Here is a 22,693-nt window from a genome sequence, read left to right as displayed (position 1 = left end):
TGTGAGTCACTACAGGGGATTACTTTCCAAGGCAGCCACATGACAAACAGTAGCTTTGTTCATTGCAGTCTGGACAACAGAAAACATGTGTCAGCAAGGCTTATACAGTTAATCTCCCGGACAACAGTTATCACACATATCATGGTTCTACAGTTGATCTCCTGGACAACAGTTATCACACATATCATGGTTCTACAGTTAATCTCCTGGACAACAGTTATCACACATATCATGGTTCTACAGTTAATCTCCTGGACAACAGTTATCACACATATGGTTCTACAGGTAATCTCCTGGACAACAGTTATCACACATATCATGGTTCTACAGGTAATCTCCTGGACAACAGTTATCACACATATCATGGTTCTACAGGTAATCTCCTGGACAACAGTTATCACACATATCATGGTTCTACAGTTGATCTCCTGGACAACAATTATCACACATATCATGGTTCTACAGTTGATCTCCTGGACAACAATTATCACACATATCATGGTTCTACAGTTGATCTCCTGGACAACAGTTATCACACATATCATGGTTCTACAGTTGATCTCCTGGACAACAATTATCACACATATCATGGTTCTACAGTTGATCTCCTGGACAACAGTTATCACACATATCATGGTTCTACAGTTGATCTCCTGGACAACAATTATCACACATATCATGGTTCTACAGTTGATCTCCTGGACAACAGTTATCACACATATCATGGTTCTACAGTTGATCTCCTGGACAACAGTTATCACACATATCATGGTTCTACAGTTGATCTCCTGGACAACAATTATCACACATATCATGGTTCTACAGTTGATCTCCTGGACAACAATTATCACACATATCATGGTTCTACAGGTAATCTCCTGGACAACAGTTATCACACATATCATGGTTCTACAGTTGATCTCCTGGACAACAATTATCACACATATCATGGTTCTACAGTTGATCTCCTGGACAACAGTTATCACACATATCATGGTTCTACAGTTGATCTCCTGGACAACAATTATCACACATATCATGGTAAACCCTACACCTGGTCATGTTGAAGAAAGTAAACAGGTGAAAATAAGTCAGAGCAGCAACAGTCAGCACAGCTGGATTGTAACCACAGCTTTGTCAGCATGTACTGTGTTGTGTTGGGTTGGTTTTGTGTGTTGTACTGTGTTGTGTTGGGTTGGTTTTGTGTGTTGTACTGTGTTGGGTTGGGTTGGTTTTGTGTGTTGTACTGTGTTGTGTTGGGTTGGTTTTGTGTGTTGTACTGTGTTGTGTTGGGTTGGTTTTGTGTGTTGTACTGTGTTGTGTTACTTTTTGTTACAACAGATTTATCTGTGTGAAATGGAGGTTACTCTCCGTGTGATATGGAGTCTGTGTGAAATGGAGGTTACTCTCCGTGTGAAATGGAGGCTACTCTCCGTGTGAAATGGAGGTTACTCTCCGTGTGAAATGGAGACTGTGTGAAATGGACGTTACTCTCTGTGTGAAATGGAGGCTGTGTGAAATGGAGGCTACTCTCCATGTGAAATGGAGGCTACTCTCCGTGTGAAATGGAGGCTACTCTCTGTGTGAAATGGAGTCTGTGTGAAATGGAGGCTACTCTCTGTGTGAAATGGAGTCTGTGTGAAATGGAGGCTACTCTCCGTGTGAAATGGAGTCTGTGTGAAATGGAGGCTACTCTCCGTGTGAAATGGAGGCTACTCTCTGTGTGAAATGGAGTCTGTGTGAAATGGAGGCTACTCTCTGTGTGAAATGGAGTCTGTGTGAAATGGAGGCTACTCTCCGTGTGAAATGGAGTCTGTGTGAAATGGAGGCTACTCTCCATGTGAAATGGAGTCTGTGTGAAATGGAGGTTACTCTCCGTGTGAAATGGAGGCTACTCTCCGTGTGAAATGGAGTCTGTGTGAAATGGAGGCTACTCTCCGTGTGAAATGGAGTCTACTCTCCATGTGAAATGGAGTCTGTGTGAAATGGAGGCTACTCTCCATGTGAAATGGAGGTTACTCTCTGTGTGAAATGGAGGCTACTCTCCGTGTGAAATGGAGTCTGTGTGAAATGGAGGCTACTCTCCATGTGAAATGGAGTCTACTCTCCATGTGAAATGGAGTCTGTGTGAAATGGAGTCTGTGTGAAATGGAGGTTACTCTCCGTGTGAAATGGAGTCTACTCTCCATGTGAAATGGAGTCTACTCTCCGTGTGAAATGGAGGCTACTCTCCTGGAGAAAGCTCATTCTCACAGTGCATCACCATCTTTATTTTTTTATTTTAACGTTTTCATTTTCTGTCAGCAAATGAACTGCTTTTGCTACAAAGTGGGTTTTAATTCAGAATTTTGCCTGAGATAATACTTTAGTTGCGGAGGGTCCTTTCTTGTGCGCTGAATGCATGCTTCAACAAGCAGAAGTCCAATTTCAGGAGTGGACGTGTGACGCTTCACCCTGTGGTGATGTGTCTTGGTACATTACAGGGCCTTCTTCGGAATGGATCCACTACTGCTGGAGGTGGGAGAAGTTCTTCCAGAGTCGTCCCCCTTGTCTCCTTTAACGCCGAACGACACCTGAACAGCAAATTGTTTTCACACAGTTTTGTACACATGTATCATTTTAGGGGGATAATGGGTTTCTGACAATTATCATCATCATTCTCATCAATATTTTGTCTCAGAAAGCCCAAGTCTTCAATAACAACAACAATAATGATGATAATAATAATCATGTCATTTATATACTGCCACTCCATGTAAAACATGTTCAGTTACTCTGTACAATGCAAAAACTGATGTGTAAAATATTCAAACATTAAAGACTTAGATGCACAATACTGCACACACATCCAACTATAACACTCAAAACACTGATTTCCATATGTACACACACACCATACCACAAGATATACCTGAATGATGCCTAATATCATTATAGTGCAGCCACATGACTGTTGTTGCTGGATAAGCAAGCCTGACAGTGTTACACACAGAGGCACTCAGAACTGAGTTGTGTCACCTTGTTACACACAGAGACACTCAGAACTGAGTTGTTTCAGCTTGTTACACACAGAGAGGCACTCAGAACTGAGTTGTTTCAGCTTGTTACACACAGAGGCACTCAGAACTAAGTTGTTTCAGCTTGTTACACACAGAGGCACTCAGAACTAAGTTGTTTCAGCTTGTTACACACAGAGGCACTCAGAACTAAGTTGTTTCAGCTTGTTACACACAGAGGCACTCAGAACCAAGTTGTTTCAGCTTGTTACACACAGAGGCACTCAGAACTAAGTTGTTTCAGCTTGTTACACACAGAGGCACTCAGAACTAAGTTGTTTCAGCTTGTTACACACACAGAGGCACTCAGAACTGAGTTGTGTCACCTTGTTACACACAGAGGCACTCAGAACTAAGTTGTTTCAGCTTGTTACACACACAGAGGCACTCAGAACTGAGTTGTGTCACCTTGTTACACACAGAGGCACTCAGAACTGAGTTGTTTCACCTTGTTACACACACAGAGGCACTCAGAACTGAGTTGTGTCACCTTGTTACACACAGAGGCACTCAGAACTGAGTTGTGTCACCTTGTTACACACAGAGAGGCACTCAGAACTGAGTTGTCTTACCTTGTTACACACACAGAGGCACTCAGAACTGAGTTGTGTCACCTTGTTACACACAGAGGCACTCAGAACTAAGTTGTGTCACCTTGTTACACACAGAGAGGCACTCAGAACTGAGTTGTGTCACCTTGTTACACACAGAGGCACTCAGAACTAAGTTGTGTCACCTTGTTACACACAGAGAGGCACTCAGAACTAAGTTGTGTCACCTTGTTACACACAGAGGCACTCAGAACTAAGTTGTGTCACCTTGTTACACACAGAGAGGCACTCAGAACTGAGTTGTGTCACCTTGTTACACACAGAGGCACTCAGAACTGAGTTGTCTCACCTTGTTACACACACAGAGGCACTCAGAACTGAGTTGTTTCACCTTGTTACACACAGAGGCACTCAGAACTGAGTTGTTTCACCTTGTTACACACAGAGAGGCACTCAGAACTGAGTTGTGTCACCTTGTTACACACAGAGAGGCACTCAGAACTGAGTTGTGTCACCTTGTTACACACACAGAGGCACTCAGAACTGAGTTGTGTCACCTTGTTACACACAGAGAGGCACTCAGAACTGAGTTGTCTTACCTTGTTACACACAGAGAGGCACTCAGAACTGAGTTGTCTTACCTTGTTACACACACAGAGGCACTCAGAACTGAGTTGTGTCACCTTGTTACACACAGAGGCACTCAGAACTGAGTTGTGTCACCTTGTTACACACAGAGGCACTCAGAACTGAGTTGTGTCACCTTGTTACACACAGAGAGGCACTCAGAACTGAGTTGTTTCACCTTGTTACACACAGAGGCACTCAGAACTGAGTTGTGTCACCTTGTTACACACACAGAGGCACTCAGAACTGAGTTGTGTCACCTTGTTACACACAGAGAGAGGCACTCAGAACTGAGTTGTGTCACCTTGTTACACACAGAGAGGCACTCAGAACTGAGTTGTGTCACCTTGTTACACACACAGAGGCACTCAGAACTGAGTTGTGTCACCTTGTTACACACAGAGAGGCACTCAGAACTGAGTTGTGTCACCTTGTTACACACAGAGAGGCACTCAGAACTGAGTTGTGTCACCTTGTTACACACAGAGAGGCACTCAGAACTGAGTTGTGTCACCTTGTTACACACACAGAGGCACTCAGAACTGAGTTGTCTTCACCTTGTTACACACACAGAGAGGCACTCAGAACTGAGTTGTGTCACCTTGTTACACACACAGAGAGGCACTCAGAACTGAGTTGTGTCACCTTGTTACACACAGAGAGGCACTCAGAACTGAGTTGTGTCACCTTGTTACACACACAGAGGCACTCAGAACTGAGTTGTGTCACCTTGTTACACACAGAGAGGCACTCAGAACTGAGTTGTGTCACCTTGTTACACACACAGAGGCACTCAGAACTGAGTTGTCTTCACCTTGTTACACACAGAGAGGCACTCAGAACTGAGTTGTGTCACCTTGTTACACACACAGAGGCACTCAGAACTGAGTTGTGTCACCTTGTTACACACACAGAGAGGCACTCAGAACTGAGTTGTGTCACCTTGTTACACACACAGAGGCACTCAGAACTGAGTTGTGTCACCTTGTTACACACACAGAGGCACTCAGAACTGAGTTGTGTCACCTTGTTACACACACAGAGGCACTCAGAACTGAGTTGTGTCACCTTGTTACACACAGAGAGGCACTCAGAACTGAGTTGTGTCACCTTGTTACACACAGAGGCACTCAGAACTGAGTTGTGTCACCTTGTTACACACACAGAGGCACTCAGAACTGAGTTGTGTCACCTTGTTACACACAGAGAGGCACTCAGAACTGAGTTGTGTCACCTTGTTACACACACAGAGGCACTCAGAACTGAGTTGTGTCACCTTGTTACACACACAGAGGCACTCAGAACTAAGTTGTGTCACCTTGTTACACACAGAGAGGCACTCAGAACTGAGTTGTGTCACCTTGTTACACACACAGAGGCACTCAGAACTGAGTTGTCTTACCTTGTTACACACACAGAGGCACTCAGAACTGAGTTGTCTCACCATTTCACACAGAAAGAACAGAGTTGTCTCACCTTGTCCAGTTGCTGCAGGCTGGTGGCGCCACGTTCCAGAGCTTTCTTGATGTCTTTGTCCATGCCGGGAATGCTGATGTCACCAAACACCTGAACAGTGACGTCATGGTCACTCATCATTGTCGTCATCACTGCAGTTGTTGTCATCAACACCATCATCATCTCATTTTCATCATCATTATAATTATTGTCATTACACTGCCATAACCATCATTGTCATACTAATCAACGTCACTGTCATCATCACCAATGTCATCAACATCATCATCACTACGATCACCATCAACATCACCACTACCACTCATTATCATCAGCATCACTATCATCACCATCACTATCAACATCAGCAACATCAGCAGCAGCAACATAACCATAAGCTCACAGCTACACTAAAGGGAGCTGTATCAAAAGAAGTATAAAATGTTCAGCAAATTATCAATGGCAAGTCTTCTTCAATTGCACTAGTGGTACCGTCCATTTTCACACACTCTTTTGGGGCTGTGTCTGATATATGTTGATAACAAAGATGATGATGATGATTATCATTATTATTTCTGTGACCACCACTTACCCAGCTCTCAACCAACACACTCACCAAAACAAAACAAAATCAAAACCATGCCCACACTAAAACAATAACAACCATGCACACACAATAACAACAACAATAACAACCATCTGCCAGTACAGTGTCCTTGTGGCACAGTGGTTAAGACACTTATCTGCCAGTACAGTGTCCTTGTGGCACAGTGGTTAAGACACTTATCTGCCAGTACAGTGTCCTTGTGGCACAGTGGTTAAGACACTTATCTGCCAGTACAGTGTCCTTGTGGCACAGTGGTTAAGACACTTATCTGCCAGTACAGTGTCCTTGTGGCACAGTGGTTAAGACACTTATCTGCCAGTACAGTGTCCTTGTGGCACAGTGGTTAAGACACTTATCTGCCAGTACAGTGTCCTTGTGGCACAGTGGTTAAGACACTTATCTGCCAATACAGTGTCCTTGTGGCACAGTGGTTAAGACACTTATCTGCCAGTACAGTGTCCTTGTGGCACAGTGGTTAAGACACTTATCTGCCAGTACAGTGTCCTTGTGGCACAGTGGTTAAGACACTTATCTGCCAGTACAGTGTCCTTGTGGCACAGTGGTTAAGACACTTATCTGCCAGTACAGTGTCCTTGTGGCACAGTGGTTAAGACACTTATCTGCCAGTACAGTGTCCTTGTGGCACAGTGGTTAAGACACTTATCTGCCAATACAGTGTCCTTGTGGCACAGTGGTTAAGACACTTATCTGCCAGTACAGTGTCCTTGTGGCACAGTGGTTAAGACACTTATCTGCCAGTACAGTGTCCTTGTGGCACAGTGGTTAAGACACTTATCTGCCAGTACAGTGTCCTTGTGGCACAGTGGTTAAGACACTTATCTGCCAGTACAGTGTCCTTGTGGCACAGTGGTTAAGACACTTATCTGCCAGTACAGTGTCCTTGTGGCACAGTGGTTAAGACACTTATCTGCCAGTACAGTGTCCTTGTGGCACAGTGGTTAAGACACTTATCTGCCAGTACAGTGTCCTTGTGGCACAGTGGTTAAGACACTTATCTGCCAGTACAGTGTCCTTGTGGCACAGTGGTTAAGACACTTATCTGCCAGTACAGTGTCCTTGTGGCACAGTGGTTAAGACACTTATCTGCCAGTACAGTGTCCTTGTGGCACAGTGGTTAAGACACTTATCTGCCAGTACAGTGTCCTTGTGGCACAGTGGTTAAGACACTTATCTGCCAGTACAGTGTCCTTGTGGCACAGTGGTTAAGACACTTATCTGCCAGTACAGTGTCCTTGTGGCACAGTGGTTAAGACACTTATCTGCCAGTACAGTGTCCTTGTGGCACAGTGGTTAAGACACTTATCTGCCAGTACAGTGTCCTTGTGGCACAGTGGTTAAGACACTTATCTGCCAGTACAGTGTCCTTGTGGCACAGTGGTTAAGACACTTATCTGCCAGTACAGTGTCCTTGTGGCACAGTGGTTAAGACACTTATCTGCCAGTACAGTGTCCTTGTGGCACAGTGGTTAAGACACTTATCTGCCAGTACAGTGTCCTTGTGGCACAGTGGTTAAGACACTTATCTGCCAGTACAGTGTCCTTGTGGCACAGTGGTTAAGACACTTATCTGCCAGTACAGTGTCCTTGTGGCACAGTGGTTAAGACACTTATCTGCCAGTACAGTGTCCTTGTGGCACAGTGGTTAAGACACTTATCTGCCAGTACAGTGTCCTTGTGACACAGTGGTTAAGACACTTATCTGCCAATACAGTGTCCTTGTGGCACAGTGGTTAAGACACTTATCTGCCAGTACAGTGTCCTTGTGGCACAGTGGTTAAGACACTTATCTGCCAGTACAGTGTCCTTGTGGCACAGTGGTTAAGACACTTATCTGCCAGTACAGTGTCCTTGTGGCACAGTGGTTAAGACACTTATCTGCCAATACAGTGTCCTTGAAAGTTGAGGTTTGAATCCAGGGCTCGCCCTTTCTCCCAAGTCTGACTGGAAAATCAAAGCGAGCGTCACTCCGATGAGACTATAAAGCAACGTCGGATTCAGCACACACTTGGCGTACTGACAAAGAACCCATGGCAACAAGAGTGCTGTCTGACCAAGAAATCCACTCTGACAGGTACACAAACATACAGGCATGCACTCACGGCCTGACAGATGATGTTGGGTGATGCTGCTGGTCAGGCATCTGCCTTGCTGATGTGGTGTGGTGTATATACTATGTATATGGAATTGTCCAAACACATGAAGCCTCTTAGGGAGACTGAAAGTAAAAGTGAATTAATCAATGAATGAATGAATCTTTATTTTCCAACGGTGGAGATATGACACACTGGCCGACTTACATATGTGTCGTTGTTTTAAGAGACACACAGACATGTACACATATAAACACGGTGATACTCAGTACACTTGTAAGGAAGAGGTGTAGGCAGGGACTAAAGTGACAAACAGCAAGCCCCCCCCCCGTCCCGCCCCCACCCCCCTCCAACACACCTCCACCACAGCACCATCAGGGAGCCGCAGGAAGTGGCGATGCAGATCACGCAGTCCGTCCAGGTGTAGGGTGTGGATGGAGACATGGGTCGTGACCTCCTTCCGCAGTCCTTCCTTCACCCCCTTCCGCTCCTCCGCGCTGACCTCCCCCCCATGGGCCGTGTCCCACACGTCTTCGTCCAGCTGAAACAGCACAGGGGGCGTCAGGCTGTGAGGGTTGGGTCAGCATACTGCAACATTGGGTCACCAGACTGGGAATTGGGTCACCAGACTGTGGGGATTGGGTCATCAGACTGGGAATTGGGTCATCAGACTGGGAAGTCTTGGAATTGGGTCATCAGACTGTGGGAATTGGGTCACCAGACTGTGGGAATTCGGTCACCAGACTGGGAAGTCTGGTAATTGGGTCACCAGACTGGGAACTGGGTCATCAGACTGTGGGGATTGGGTCACCAGACTGGGGATTGGGTCACCAGACTGTGGGAAGTGGGTCACCAGACTGGGAAGTATGGGAATTGGGTCACCAGACTGTGGGAATTGGGTCACCAGACTGGGAAGTCTGGAAATTGGGTCACCAATCTGTGGGAATTGGGTCATCTGACTGTGACAATTGTTTTGTCATACTATGTCATCCTCCTCCCCCCTCCACCATCCCCCTTCTCCGCCTCCTCTTCCACAAAGTTGCAGACAGCCACTTTGCATTGTTCCCCTTCCTCCCCCCCTACCACCCCCCACACCCCTTTCTCCTCCCAGACATAGTCATAGACAGCCACCTTGCGTCTCTCCCCCCCTACCCCACCCCCCACCTCCTCCCAGACGTAGTCACAGACGGCCACCTTGCGTCTCTCCCCCCCTCACCCACCCCCCACCTCCTCCCAGACGTAGTCACAGACAGCCACCTTGCGTCTCTCCCCCCCTACCCCACCCCCCACCTCCTCCCAGACATAGTCACAAACGGCCACCTTGCGTCTCTCCCCCCCTCACCCACCCCCTCACCTCCTCCCAGACATAGTCATAGACGGCCACCTTGCGTCTCTCCCCCCCTCACCCACCCACCCCTCACCCCCTACTCCTCCCAGACGTAGTCACAGACGGCCACCTTGTGTCTCTCCCCCCCTACCCCACCCCCCACCTCCTCCCAGACGTAGTCATAGACGGCCACCTTGCGTCTCTCCCCCCCCTCACCTCCTCCCAGACATAGTCATAGACGGCCACCTTGCGTCTCTCCCCCCCTCACCCACCCACCCCTCACCCCCTACTCCTCCCAGACGTAGTCACAGACGGCCACCTTGCGTCTCTCCCCCCCTACCCCACTCCCCACCTCCTCCCAGACGTAGTCACAGACGGCCACCTTGCGTCTCTCCCCCCCTCACCCCCCCACACCCTCCTCCTCCCAGACGTAGTCACAGACGGCCACCTTGCGTCTCTCCCCCCCTCACCCACCCCCTCACCTCCTCCTCCTCCCAGACGTAGTCATAGACGGCCACCTTGCGTCTCTCCCCCCCTCACCCACCCACTCCCTCACCTCCTCCTCCTCCCAGACGTAGTCATAGACGGCCACCTTGCGTCTCTCCCCCCCTCACCCACCCACCCCTCACCCCCTACTCCTCCCAGACGTAGTCACAGACGGCCACCTTGCGTCTCTCCCCCCCTACCCCACTCCCCACCTCCTCCCAGACGTAGTCACAGACGGCCACCTTGCGTCTCTCCCCCCCTCACCCCCCCACACCCTCCTCCTCCCAGACGTAGTCACAGACGGCCACCTTGCGTCTCTCCCCCCCTCACCCACCCCCTCACCTCCTCCTCCTCCCAGACGTAGTCATAGACAGCCACCTTGCGTCTCTCCCCCCCTCACCCACCCACTCCCTCACCTCCTCCTCCTCCCAGACGTAGTCATAGACGGCCACCTTGCGTCTCTCCCCCTCCTCCCCCCTCCAGTGCTCGGCGTGCCGACAGACGTGGTTCAGCTCCTGGTTGGACATCTCCAGGTCGTAGGGCAGGAAAAAGTGAACCTTCTCTCCGTGTAGCCGCCAGAACACGTCCAGCATCCGCCCGTTGTTGTGCACTCTGTGATGACGTCATCATCTTTATCATCATCGTTATCGTCATTATCATCCTGATTGTCCTCATCATTGTCATAATCACTGTCATCATCATCATCATCATCATCATCTTCATTGTCATCATCACTGCCATCATCATCATAATTGTTGTCATAATCATCATCACATCATCATCATTATCATCGTCACCATCATGATCTTCATTATCGTCATTTTCATCTTAATCATTATCACCATTATCCTCCTCATCATTATTATATTAAGTAATGAAGGGTATTTGTACAGTGTCTTCTCTAAGTGATTTCACACTCAATGCGCTGGGTACCACCCACACAGCCATGTCCAAAAACGGCAAACCGCACTCACACACACACACACACACACACACAGAAAGTACATGCACAGAATGGAGGCAGTGTTTTTACCTGAGGAAATACATGTACAGAATGGAGGCAGAAATACATGTACAGAATGGAGGCAGTGTTTTTACCTCAGGAAATTCATGTACAGAATGGAGGAAGTGTTTTTACCTGAGGAAATACATGTACAGAATGGAGGCAGTGTTTTTACCTGAGGAAATACATGTACAGAATGGAGGAAGTGTTTTTACCTGAGGAAATACATGTACAGAATGGAGGAAGTGTTTTTACCTCAGGAAATACATGTACAGAATGGAGGAAGTGTTTTTACCTCAGGAAATACATGTACAGAATGGAGGAAGTGTTTTTACCTCAGGAAATACATGTACAGAATGGAGGAAGTGTTTTTACCTCAGGAAATACATGTACAGAATGAAGGAAGTGTTTTTACCTGAGGAAATACATGTACAGAATGGAGGAAGTGATGAAGGCGGTACAGGTGTAGAGGAAGAGGGGGATGAAGATGCCAGCGACCCCTGACCCCTGTGAGCGGTAGAAGTGCCAGTACAGTTTGGCGAAGTCTGCGATGGGGTTCACCGCTGTGTCTTCATAGCGCTGTAAACACCACCAACAACACAACTTACAGTCTGTCTTCATAGCACTGTAAACACCACCAACAACACAGCTTACAGTCTGTCTTCATAGCGCTGTAAACACCACCAACAACACAACTTACAGTCTGTCTTCATAGCACTGTAAACACCAACAACAACACAGCTTACAGTCTGTCTTCATAGCACTGTAAACACCACCAACAACACAGCTTACAGTCTGTCTTCATAGCACTGTAAACACCAACAACAACACAACTTACAGTCTGTCTTCATAGCACTGTAAACACCACCAACAACACAGCTTACAGTCTGTCTTCATAGCGCTGTAAACACCACCAACAACACAGCTTACAGTCTGTCTTCATAGCACTGTAAACACCACCAACAACACAGCTTACAGTCTGTCTTCATAGCACTGTAAACACCACCAACAACACAGCTTACAGTCTGTCTTCATAGCGCTGTCAACACCAACAACAACACAACTTACAGTCTGTCTTCATAGCACTGTAAACACCACCAGCAACACAACTTACAGTCTGTCTTCATAGCACTGTAAACACCACCAACAACACAGCTTACAGTCTGTCTTCATAGCACTGTAAACACCAACAACAACACAGCTTACAGTCTGTCTTCATAGCGCTGTAAACACCACCAACAACACAGCTTACAGTCTGTCTTCATAGCACTGTAAACACCAACAACACAACTTACAGTCTGTCTTCATAGCACTGTAAACACCAACAACAACACAGCTTACAGTCTGTCTTCATAGCGCTGTAAACACCACCAACAACACAGCTTACAGTCTGTCTTCATAGCACTGTAAACACCAACAACAACACAGCTTACAGTCAGCGATGTGGTTCATGTGTCTTTGTAGCAATGCAAACACCACCAACAACACAGCTTACAGTCAGCGATGTGGTTCATGTGTCTTTGTAGCAATGCAAACACCACCAACAACACAGCTTACAATCAGTGATGTGGTTCATGTGTCTTTGAAGCAATGCAAACACCACCAACAACACAACTTACAGTCAGCGACAGGGTTCATGTGTCTTTGTAGCAATGCAAACACCACCAACAACACAACGTACAGTCAGTGATGTGGTTCATGTGTCTTTGTAGCAATGCAAACACCACCAACAACACAGCTTACAATCAGTGATGTGGTTCATGTGTCTTTGCAGCAATGCAAACACCACCAACAACACAACTTACAGTCAGTGATGTGGTTCATGTGTCTTTGTAGCAATGCAAACACCACCAACAACACAACGTACAGTCAGCGATGGGGTTCATGTGTCTTTGTAGCAATGCAAACACCACCAACAACACAGCCTACAATCAGTGATGTGGTTCATGTGTCTTTGTAGCAATGCAAATACCACTAACAACACAACTTACAGTCAGTGATGTGGTTCATGTGTCTTTGTAGCAATGCAAACACCAACAACAACACAGCTTACAGTCAGTGATGTGGTTCATGTGTCTTTGTAGCAATGCAAACACCACCAACAACACAGCTTACAGGGTGCATAACTCTGTCATACATTCTGTTATAACTACAAAACATACAGGATGAATAACTCAGTCATAATTAAGTCATGTATTCTGTTATCAAAAACAAAAAGAAACAAGGGGCATAACTCTGTCATAATTAAGTCATGTATTCTGTTATCAAAAACAGAACTTACAGGGTGCATAACTCTGTCATGTATTCTGTTATCAAAAACAGAACTTACAGGGTGCATAACTCTGTCATGTATTATGTTATCAACAACACAACTTACAGGGTGCATAACACTGTCATGTATTATGTTATCAACAACACAACTTACAGGGTGCATAACTCTGTCATGTATTCTGTTATCAAAAACACAACTTACAGGGTGCATAACACTGTCATGTATTATGTTATCAACAACACAACTTACAGGGTGCATAACTCTGTCATGTATTCTGTTATCAACAACACAACTTTCAGGGTGCATAACTCTGTCATGTATTATGTTATCAACAACAAAGCATACAGGATACATAACTCTGTTATAATAAAATCATGCATTCTGTAAACAATAGCTAAACATACAATGTGCATAACTTTGTCATTCAGAGTCATGCATCCTGTATATCCAAAGCATCTTTTCATTTGGTATTTGCTTGACATATGAAAGGCCTTTGATATGGCTCTGCATGATTCAGCGGTATATAAATACATTGTCATTATAATTATTATGATTACTATCATCATTACCATCATCATCATCATCATCATCAGTCTTCTTCTTACTATTATCATTGTTGCTACTATTTTTCTAATATTATGATTATGATGATTATTACTGATATCATCAAAATTCTTATGATTATCATCATCACTGTCATCACCATCACCTCCAGAGCGCAGTCGACGATGAGGATGAGGAGTGGGTCGAGGAAGGTGCCGATGCCGAAAGCCATGACGAACTTGGAGGCGATGTCGGGGAGCAGGCCGGCCACCTTGGGGCAGAGCCAAGCCAGCAGCACCAGCAGAGAGAACACCGCCACGTTCAGGATGGGGCCCAGGACCACCACCGCAATCTCCTGACGAGTCTCCAGCAACGTCGGCTGGTAGTTCAGCTCCACCGTGTGCGGCAGGAAGTTGAACCTGGGCACGTTTCAAAAGGTGAAAGGTCACACTGCCTTTTATGGCTATCAGGGGCAGTGAATTCATATCCACCGTGTCTAGGTCTTGGTTCAATCTTCTCCTTCCGTGTGTGGAAGGAAGTTAACTTGGCCACACCCAGCCCCCCACAAAGTGAGAATTATTAAAGTTTGAACAGGTTAAAGATCCCAAAGCCTGTTGTCTTTGACACAGCAGTGTCAGAATGATGAGGACTGATCCATACACACTGACAGCCTGTTGTCTTTCACAGGGCAGTGTCAGAATGGTGAGGACTGATCCATACACACTGACAGCCTGTTGTCTTTCACACAGCAGTGTCAGAATGGTGAGGACTGATCCATACACACTGACAGCCTGTTGTCTTTCACACAGCAGTGTCAGAATGGTGAGGACTGATCCATACACACTGACAGCCTGTTGTCTTTCACACAGCAGTGTCAGAATGGTGAGGACTGATCCATACACACTGACAACCTGTTGTCTTTCACAGGGCAGTATCAGAATGGTGAGGACTGATCCATACACACTGACAGCCTGTTGTCTTTCACACAGCAGTGTCAGAATGGTGAGGACTGATCCATACACACTGACAGCCTGTTGTCTTTCACACAGCAGTGTCAGAATGGTGAGGACTGATCCATACACACTGACAACCTGTTGTCTTTCACAGGGCAGTGTCAGAATGGTGAGGACTGATCCATACACACTGACAACCTGTTGTCTTTCACACAGCAGTGTCAGAATGGTGAGGACTGTTCCATACACACTGACAGCCTGTTGTCTTTCACAGGGCAGTGTCAGAATGGTGAGGACTGATCCATACACACTGACAGCCTGTTGTCTTTCACACAGCAGTGTCAGAATGGTGAGGACTGATCCATACACACTGACAGCCTGTTGTCTTTCACACAGCAGTGTCAGAATGGTGAGGACTGATCCATACACACTGACAGCCTGTTGTCTTTCACAGGGCAGTGTCAGAATGGTGAGGACTGATCCATACACACTGACAACCTGTTGTCTTTCACAGGGCAGTGTCAGAATGGTGAGGACTGATCCATACACACTGACAGCCTGTTGTCTTTGACACAGCAGTGTCAGAATGGTGAGGACTGATCCATACACACTGACAGCCTGTTGTCTTTCACACAGCAGTGTCAGAATGGTGAGGACTGATCCATACACACTGACAACCTGTTGTCTTTCACAGGGCAGTGTCAGAATGGTGAGGACTGATCCATACACACTGACAGCCTGTTGTCTTTCACACAGCAGTGTCAGAATGGTGAGGACTGATCCATACACACTGACAACCTGTTGTCTTTCACAGGGCAGTGTCAGAATGGTGAGGACTGATCCATACACACTGACAACCTGTTGTCTTTCACAGGGCAGTATCAGAATGGTGAGGACAGATCCATACACACTGACAGCCTGTTGTCTTTCACACAGCAGTGTCAGAATGGTGAGGACTGATCCATACACACTGACAACCTGTTGTCTTTCACACAGCAGTGTCAGAATGGTGAGGACTGATCCATACACACTGACAGCCTGTTGTCTTTCACACAGCAGTGTCAGAATGGTGAGGACTGATCCATACACACTGACAGCCTGTTGTCTTTCACAGGGCAGTGTCAGAATGGTGAGGACTGATCCATACACACTGACAGCCTGTTGTCTTTCACAGGGCAGTGTCAGAATGGTGAGGACTGATCCATACACACTGACAGCCTGTTGTCTTTCACAGGGCAGTGTCAGAATGGTGAGGACTGATCCATACACACTGACAGCCTGTTGTCTTTCACAGGGCAGTGTCAGAATGGTGAGGACTGATCCATACACACTGACAGCCTGTTGTCTTTCACAGGGCAGTGTCAGAATGGTGAGGACTGATCCATACACACTGACAACCTGTTGTCTTTCACACAGCAGTGTCAGAATGGTGAGGACTGATCCATACACACTGACAGCCTGTTGTCTTTCACACAGCAGTGTCAGAATGGTGAGGACTGTTCCATACACACTGACAGCCTGTTGTCTTTCACACAGCAGTGTCAGAATGGTGAGGACAGATCCATACACACTGACAGCCTGTTGTCTTTCACACAGCAGTGTCAGAATGGTGAGGACTGATCCATACACACCGACAGCCTGTTGTCTTTCACAGGGCAGTGTCAGAATGGTGAGGACTGATCCATACACACTGACAGCCTGTTGTCTTTCACAGGGCAGTGTCAGAATGGTGAGGACTGATCCATACACACTGACAACCTGTTGTCTTTCACACAGCAGTGTCAGAATGGTGAGGACTGATCCATACACACTGACAGCCTGTTGTCTTTCACACAGCAGTGTCAGAATGGTGAGGACTGATCCATACACACTGACAGCCTGTTGTCTTTCACACAGCAGTGTCAGAATGGTGAGGACTGATCCATACACACTGACAGCCTGTTGTCTTTCACACAGCAGTGTCAGAATGGTGAGGACTGATCCATACACACTGACAGCCTGTTGTCTTTCACACAGCAGTGTCAGAATGGTGAGGACTGATCCATACACACTGACAGCCTGTTAATATCATCATTATTATAATTCTTGCGATGATTACGATGATCACAATGACAACCACACACTTGCTGATGGGGATGCTGGCAGCACTATGATAATGATGATGATGATGATAACAATGATAATAAAGATAATAATGAAAACAGTGACAATGATGATGAGCAACCACTTGTTATGGGGATGCTGGCAGCACTATAATTATGATGACGATAACAATGATGATAATGATGATAATAACAATGACAATGAAGACAAGCACTCACTTACAGATAGAGATGCCGGCAGCACTATAATAATAATGGTGATGATGATAACAATGACGATGATGATAACAATGATGATGAAGACAACAATGACGATGACCACCCACTTGTTGATGGGGATGCTGGCAGCACTGAGGTACAGCCACTGACCCACACAGTGCAGGTACAGCCTCACTATAACAATGATGATGATGATAACAATGATGATGATGATAACAATGACGATGATGGTAACAATGACGATGAGCACCACTTGCTGATGGGGATGCCAGCAGCACTACAATAATAATGATGATGATGATAACAATGATGATGATGATGATGATAACAATGATGATGATGATGATGATAACAATGATGATGATGATAACAATGACGATGATGATAACAATGACGATGACCACCCACTTGTTGATGGGGATGCTGGCAGCACTGAGGTACAGCCACTGACCCACATAGTGCAGGTACAGCCTCAGCCAGAAGACGATCAGCAGCATCAGCATCATGCCCCAGAACTCACGGCTCCTCCACTGCGACAGACCCAACTCCGCCAGGAACTGCCGACCCATGTAGTTCAGCTTCTCACGGCCCTTCTGTGCCATGCGGCCCTTGCCAGAGAACGGTGGTCTGTACACAGAGGTGTGGGTGGTGTGGTGTGTTGTGGTGTGTTGTGGTGTGTTGTGGTGTGTTGTGTTGTGATGTGTTGTGGTGTGTTGTGGTGTGTTGTGTTGTGATGTGTTGTGGTGTGTTGTGGTGTGTTGTGTTGTGATGTGTTGTGATGTGTTGTGGTGTGTTGTGGTGTGTTGTGTTGTGATGTGTTGTGGTGTGTTGTGTTGTGATGTGTTGTGGTGTAGTGTGGTGTGTTGTGTTGTGATGTGAGCTGCCTAACCATGTAGTTCAGCTTCTCACGGCCCTTCTGTGCCATGCGGCCCTTGCCAGAGAACGGTGGTCTGTACACAGAGGTGTGTGTGTTGTAATGTGTTTTGTTGTGTTGTGGTGTGTTGTGTAGTGTGGTGTAGTGTTGTGATGTGAGCAGCCGACCCATGTAGTTCAGCTTCTCACGGCCTTTCTGTGCCATGCAGCCCTTGCCAGAGAATGGTGGTCCGTACACAGAAGTGTGGGTGGGTGGTGTGGTGTGTTGTGGTGTGGTGATATGTGATGTGATGTGTTGTGGTGTGTGTTTTGATGTGATGTGTTGTGTTGTGCACACACCAAAAACAACACACCAAAACAACACACTCACTGCACACAGAAGGTGTGTTGCTCCAGCTCCTCGAGGTGCGTCAGTCTGTGTTGTTTTTCTCCGGCACACACTTAACACAACACATCAAAACAACACACCCAAACAACACACTCACTGCACACAGAAGGTGTGTTGTTCCAGCTCTTTAAGGTGCGTCAGTCTGTGTTGTTTTTCTCCGGCACACACTTAACACAACACATCAAAACAACACACCCAAACAACACACTCACTGCACACAGAAGGTGTGTTGCTCCAGCTCCTCGAGGTGCGTCAGTCTGTGCTATTTTTTCTCCGGCACACACTAACACAACACAATAAATAACACACCAAAACAACATACCAACACAACACACTCACTGCACACAGAAGGTGTGTTGTTCCAGCTCTTCAAGGTGTGTCAGTCTGTGTTGTTTTTTCTCAGGTGCCAGCAGCTGAGTTCTGGGCAGCAGGGTGAACATCCGCTTGTAGTAGGCGTCCGCCGGGTTGTTCAGGTATTTCTGAGAAACACGCACAGGTATGTCCCTGAATGGATACCTGACTAAACCGGTATGTCCCTGAATGGGTACCTGACTTCAGTTGGGGATGGTTAAACCGGTATGTCCCTGAATGGGTACCTGACTTCAGTGGGGATGGTTAAACCGGTATGTCCCTGAATGGGTACCTGACTTCAGTGGGGATGGTTAAACCGGTATGTCCCTGAATGGGTACTTGACTTCAGTTGGGGATGGTTAAACCGGTATGTCCCTGAATGGGTACCTGACTTCAGTGGGGATGGTTAAACCGGTATGTCCCTGAATGGGTACCTGACTTCAGTTGGGGATGGTTAAACCGGTATGTCCCTGAATGGGTACCTGACTTCAGTGGGGATGGTTAAACCGGCAGGACAGGACTTAGTGCCGCCTTCCTATGCCCAGCCCTGGACACAGTGGACATGAATTCACTGCCTTCCTATGCCCAGCCCTGGACACAGTGGATATGAATTCACTGCCTTCCTATGCCCAGCCCTGGACACAGTGGATATGAATTCACTGCCTTCCTATGCCCAGCCCTGGACACAGTGGACATGAATTCACTGCCTTCCTATGCCCAGCCCTGGACACAGTGGACATGAATTCACTGCCTTCCTATGCCCAGCCCTGGACACAGTGGATATGAATTACTGCCTTCCTCAGACACAGTGGACATGAATTTACTGCCTTCCTATGCCCAGCCCTGAACACAGTGGATATGAATTCACTGCCTTCCTATGCCCAGCCCTGGACACAGTGGACATGAATTCACTGCCTTCCTATGCCCAGCCCTGGACACAGTGGACATGAATTTACTGCCTTCCTATGCCCAGCCCTGAACACAGTGGATATGAATTCACTGCCTTCCTATGCCCAGCCCTGGACACAGTGGACATGAATTCACTGCCTTCCTATGCCCAGCCCTGGACACAGTGGACATGAATTCACTGAGTTCCTATGCCCAGCCCTGGACACAGTGGACATGAATTCACTGCCTTCCTATGCCCAGCCCTGAACACAGTGGACATGAATTTACTGACTTCCTATGCCCAGCCCTGAACACAGTGGATATGAATTCACTGCCTTCCTATGCCCAGCCCTGGACACAGTGGACATGAATTCACTGCCTTCTTATGCCCAGCCCTGGACACAGTGGACATGAATTCACTGCTTTCCTATGCCCAGCCCTGGACACAGTGGACATGAATTCACTGAGTTCCTATGCCCAGCCCTGGACACAGTGGACATGAATTCACTGAGTTCCTATGCCCAGCCCTGGACATTTATTTTCTTTGTTTTTTCATCACTGCTAAGGAGATCCCTTTCTTCCCAAGGGAAACCTTCTACAATCAATTACGCACAGTTGCATATCAACATGCATCGTTTTAACAGAGCTTTTTTCTTCATAAAGAGTTGGAATGGAGCATGCAGGTGGAGGGGAGGGGGGGGGGCAGAAAAAAAAAGAAAACAACTAAACAGCAAAACAAAAATAAATTCATCCTAATTGAAAAAACAAAAAAAAACAACAAAAAACCCAAACAATACCCACCATTATGCTCAACCATATTCTCATCATAAAGGTGGTATAGACAGATGTGTTCAAAAGGACCAAAAGGAGTACAGACTGAACTTGTAAAACATGTCATGCTAAGCGCTAGTTAAAGACAGATGTCTATGACTGAACCAGAAGGAATAGAGACTGGCATAGTAAAACATGCCATCCATTCTAGGCACTGGTTATAGATGTCTTTGATGGGCTCAGTGTACAAACACACCTTGTAAAACATGCCATCCATTCTGGGCATTGGTAACAGACAGACCTAGGACTATAGACAGATCTACAAGGAATACACACCTTGTAAAACATGCCATCCATTCTAGGCACTGGTTACAAACAGACCTAGGGCTACAGACAGATCTACAAGGAATACACACCTTGTAAAACATGCCATCCATTCTAGGCACTGGTTACAGACAGACCTAGGACTATAGACAGATCTACAAGGAATACACACCTTGTAAAACATGCCATCCATTCTGGGCACTGGTTACAGACAAAGGACTACAGACAGACCTACAGGGAATACACACCTTGTAAAACATGCCATCCATTCTGGGCACGGGCTTGAAGTCCCGCTCTTTACGAATGGCATAGACGTCCTGCGGGTCGGTGTGAGTTGTCTCCTCCTCGTCAGAACTCTCGTCAAACTTCAGCTTGCGAGAGTCACGGTTGATGACGCGAGAAAGGATGGTGGTGCCGAAAACCTTCCCCTTCTGTCAACCACACAGAACGTGAGTGATTTATACTGTAAAATGGTTTCCATATCAAGCCCTGATTACTGATGGAAATGAATATAAGGAATACATAATATGTAACAACAGATTATACAATTATTGTACTGATCTGGAAATATGATATATTTTACATCTCAGAGCAAAACCATATATAGATAAACATTGAAGAGAATGGCAACCCAGCATCCATCAAACCATCCAAATCCCAGCGTTAATGTATATGTATATGTATACTTATGTATATGAATGTGATTATGTGTGTGCATGGTTATGGTCAATAAAAACAAACAGTGAAGACAGCAGTGAAGTGTGACCCCTGACCTTGGTGTCTGTGGACCTGGCGGAGGAGGTCAACCTGTGACTGATGGGACCGCTGTCCCCTGCACTGGTCAGACTGACCTGGGACACTCTGTGGACACAGCAACACACTGTGTCAGACTGACCTGGAACACTCTGTGGACACAGCAACACACTGTGTCAGACTGACCTGGGACACTCTGTGGACACAGCAACACACTGTGTCAGACTGACCTGGGACACTGTGGACACAGCAACACACTGTGTCAGACTGACCTGGGACACTCTGTGGACACAGCAACACACTGTGTCAGACTGACCTGGAACACTCTGAGGACACAGCAACACACTGTGTCAGACTGACCTGGGACACTGTGGACACAGCAACACACTGTGTCAGACTGACCTGGAACACTCTGTGGACACAGCAACACACTGTGTCAGACTGACCTGGGACACTCTGTGGACACAGCAACACACTGTGTCAGACTGACCTGGGACACTCTGTGGACACAGCAACAGACTGTGTCAGACTGACCTGGGACACTCTGTGGACACAGCAACACACTGTGTCAGTGCTGGTGTGTCACTTCTCTCTCTCTCTCTCACAGACACACACACCACACTCACACACACACCACACTCACACACAGACACACACACACCACACTCACACACAGACACACACACCACAGTCACACACAGACACATACACCACACACACATACACACACGCACACACACACACAAACTCACACTCACACACACACCCCACACACACAAACACACACTCTCTCTCTATCACACACACGCACAGACACACACCCACATCCACCCATACACAAACACACACTAACACACACACCCACACTCCTCACCCTCACACACAAACATACACATACACACACAAACCACACACACAGCCATCCATACAGACACACATCCACAAACCCTCTCCCCCCACACAAACCCACACCCAAACACACCCCCAGACTTTACCCCTGACTGGTGACGTGTTCACACTTTACCCCTGACTG

General features: G+C 46.8%; 1 protein-coding gene across 2 annotated transcripts in view; it reads right to left on the bottom strand.

Annotated features, from left to right (window-relative positions):
- Positions 1-841: 841 nt before the first annotated feature.
- The window catches only part of LOC143277267 (uncharacterized), a 43,292-nt gene continuing 21,440 nt past the window's right edge, over positions 842-22,693 (bottom strand). Inside the window, exons 13-22 of one of the 2 annotated variants that reach the window (XM_076582058.1) lie at positions 21,681-21,768; positions 21,156-21,338; positions 18,913-19,052; positions 17,721-17,939; positions 14,205-14,457; positions 11,639-11,802; positions 10,637-10,832; positions 8,766-8,948; positions 5,711-5,800; positions 842-2,573 (exon numbers count right to left, since the gene is read on the bottom strand). In XM_076582058.1, the coding sequence (XP_076438173.1) occupies positions 2,478-2,573; positions 5,711-5,800; positions 8,766-8,948; positions 10,637-10,832; positions 11,639-11,802; positions 14,205-14,457; positions 17,721-17,939; positions 18,913-19,052; positions 21,156-21,338; positions 21,681-21,768 (1,612 nt within the window). In that variant the 3' untranslated portion in view covers positions 842-2,477. The remainder of the gene's footprint in view (positions 2,574-5,710; positions 5,801-8,765; positions 8,949-10,636; positions 10,833-11,638; positions 11,803-14,204; positions 14,458-17,720; positions 17,940-18,912; positions 19,053-21,155; positions 21,339-21,680; positions 21,769-22,693) is intronic. The other variant, XM_076582057.1, reaches the window with a different exon arrangement.

The sequence above is a fragment of the Babylonia areolata genome, chromosome 33, assembly GCF_041734735.1.
Source record: "Babylonia areolata isolate BAREFJ2019XMU chromosome 33, ASM4173473v1, whole genome shotgun sequence".
NCBI classification, from domain to species: domain Eukaryota; kingdom Metazoa; phylum Mollusca; class Gastropoda; order Neogastropoda; family Buccinidae; genus Babylonia; species Babylonia areolata.
This window is presented reverse-complemented; position numbering and strand designations above follow the sequence as displayed.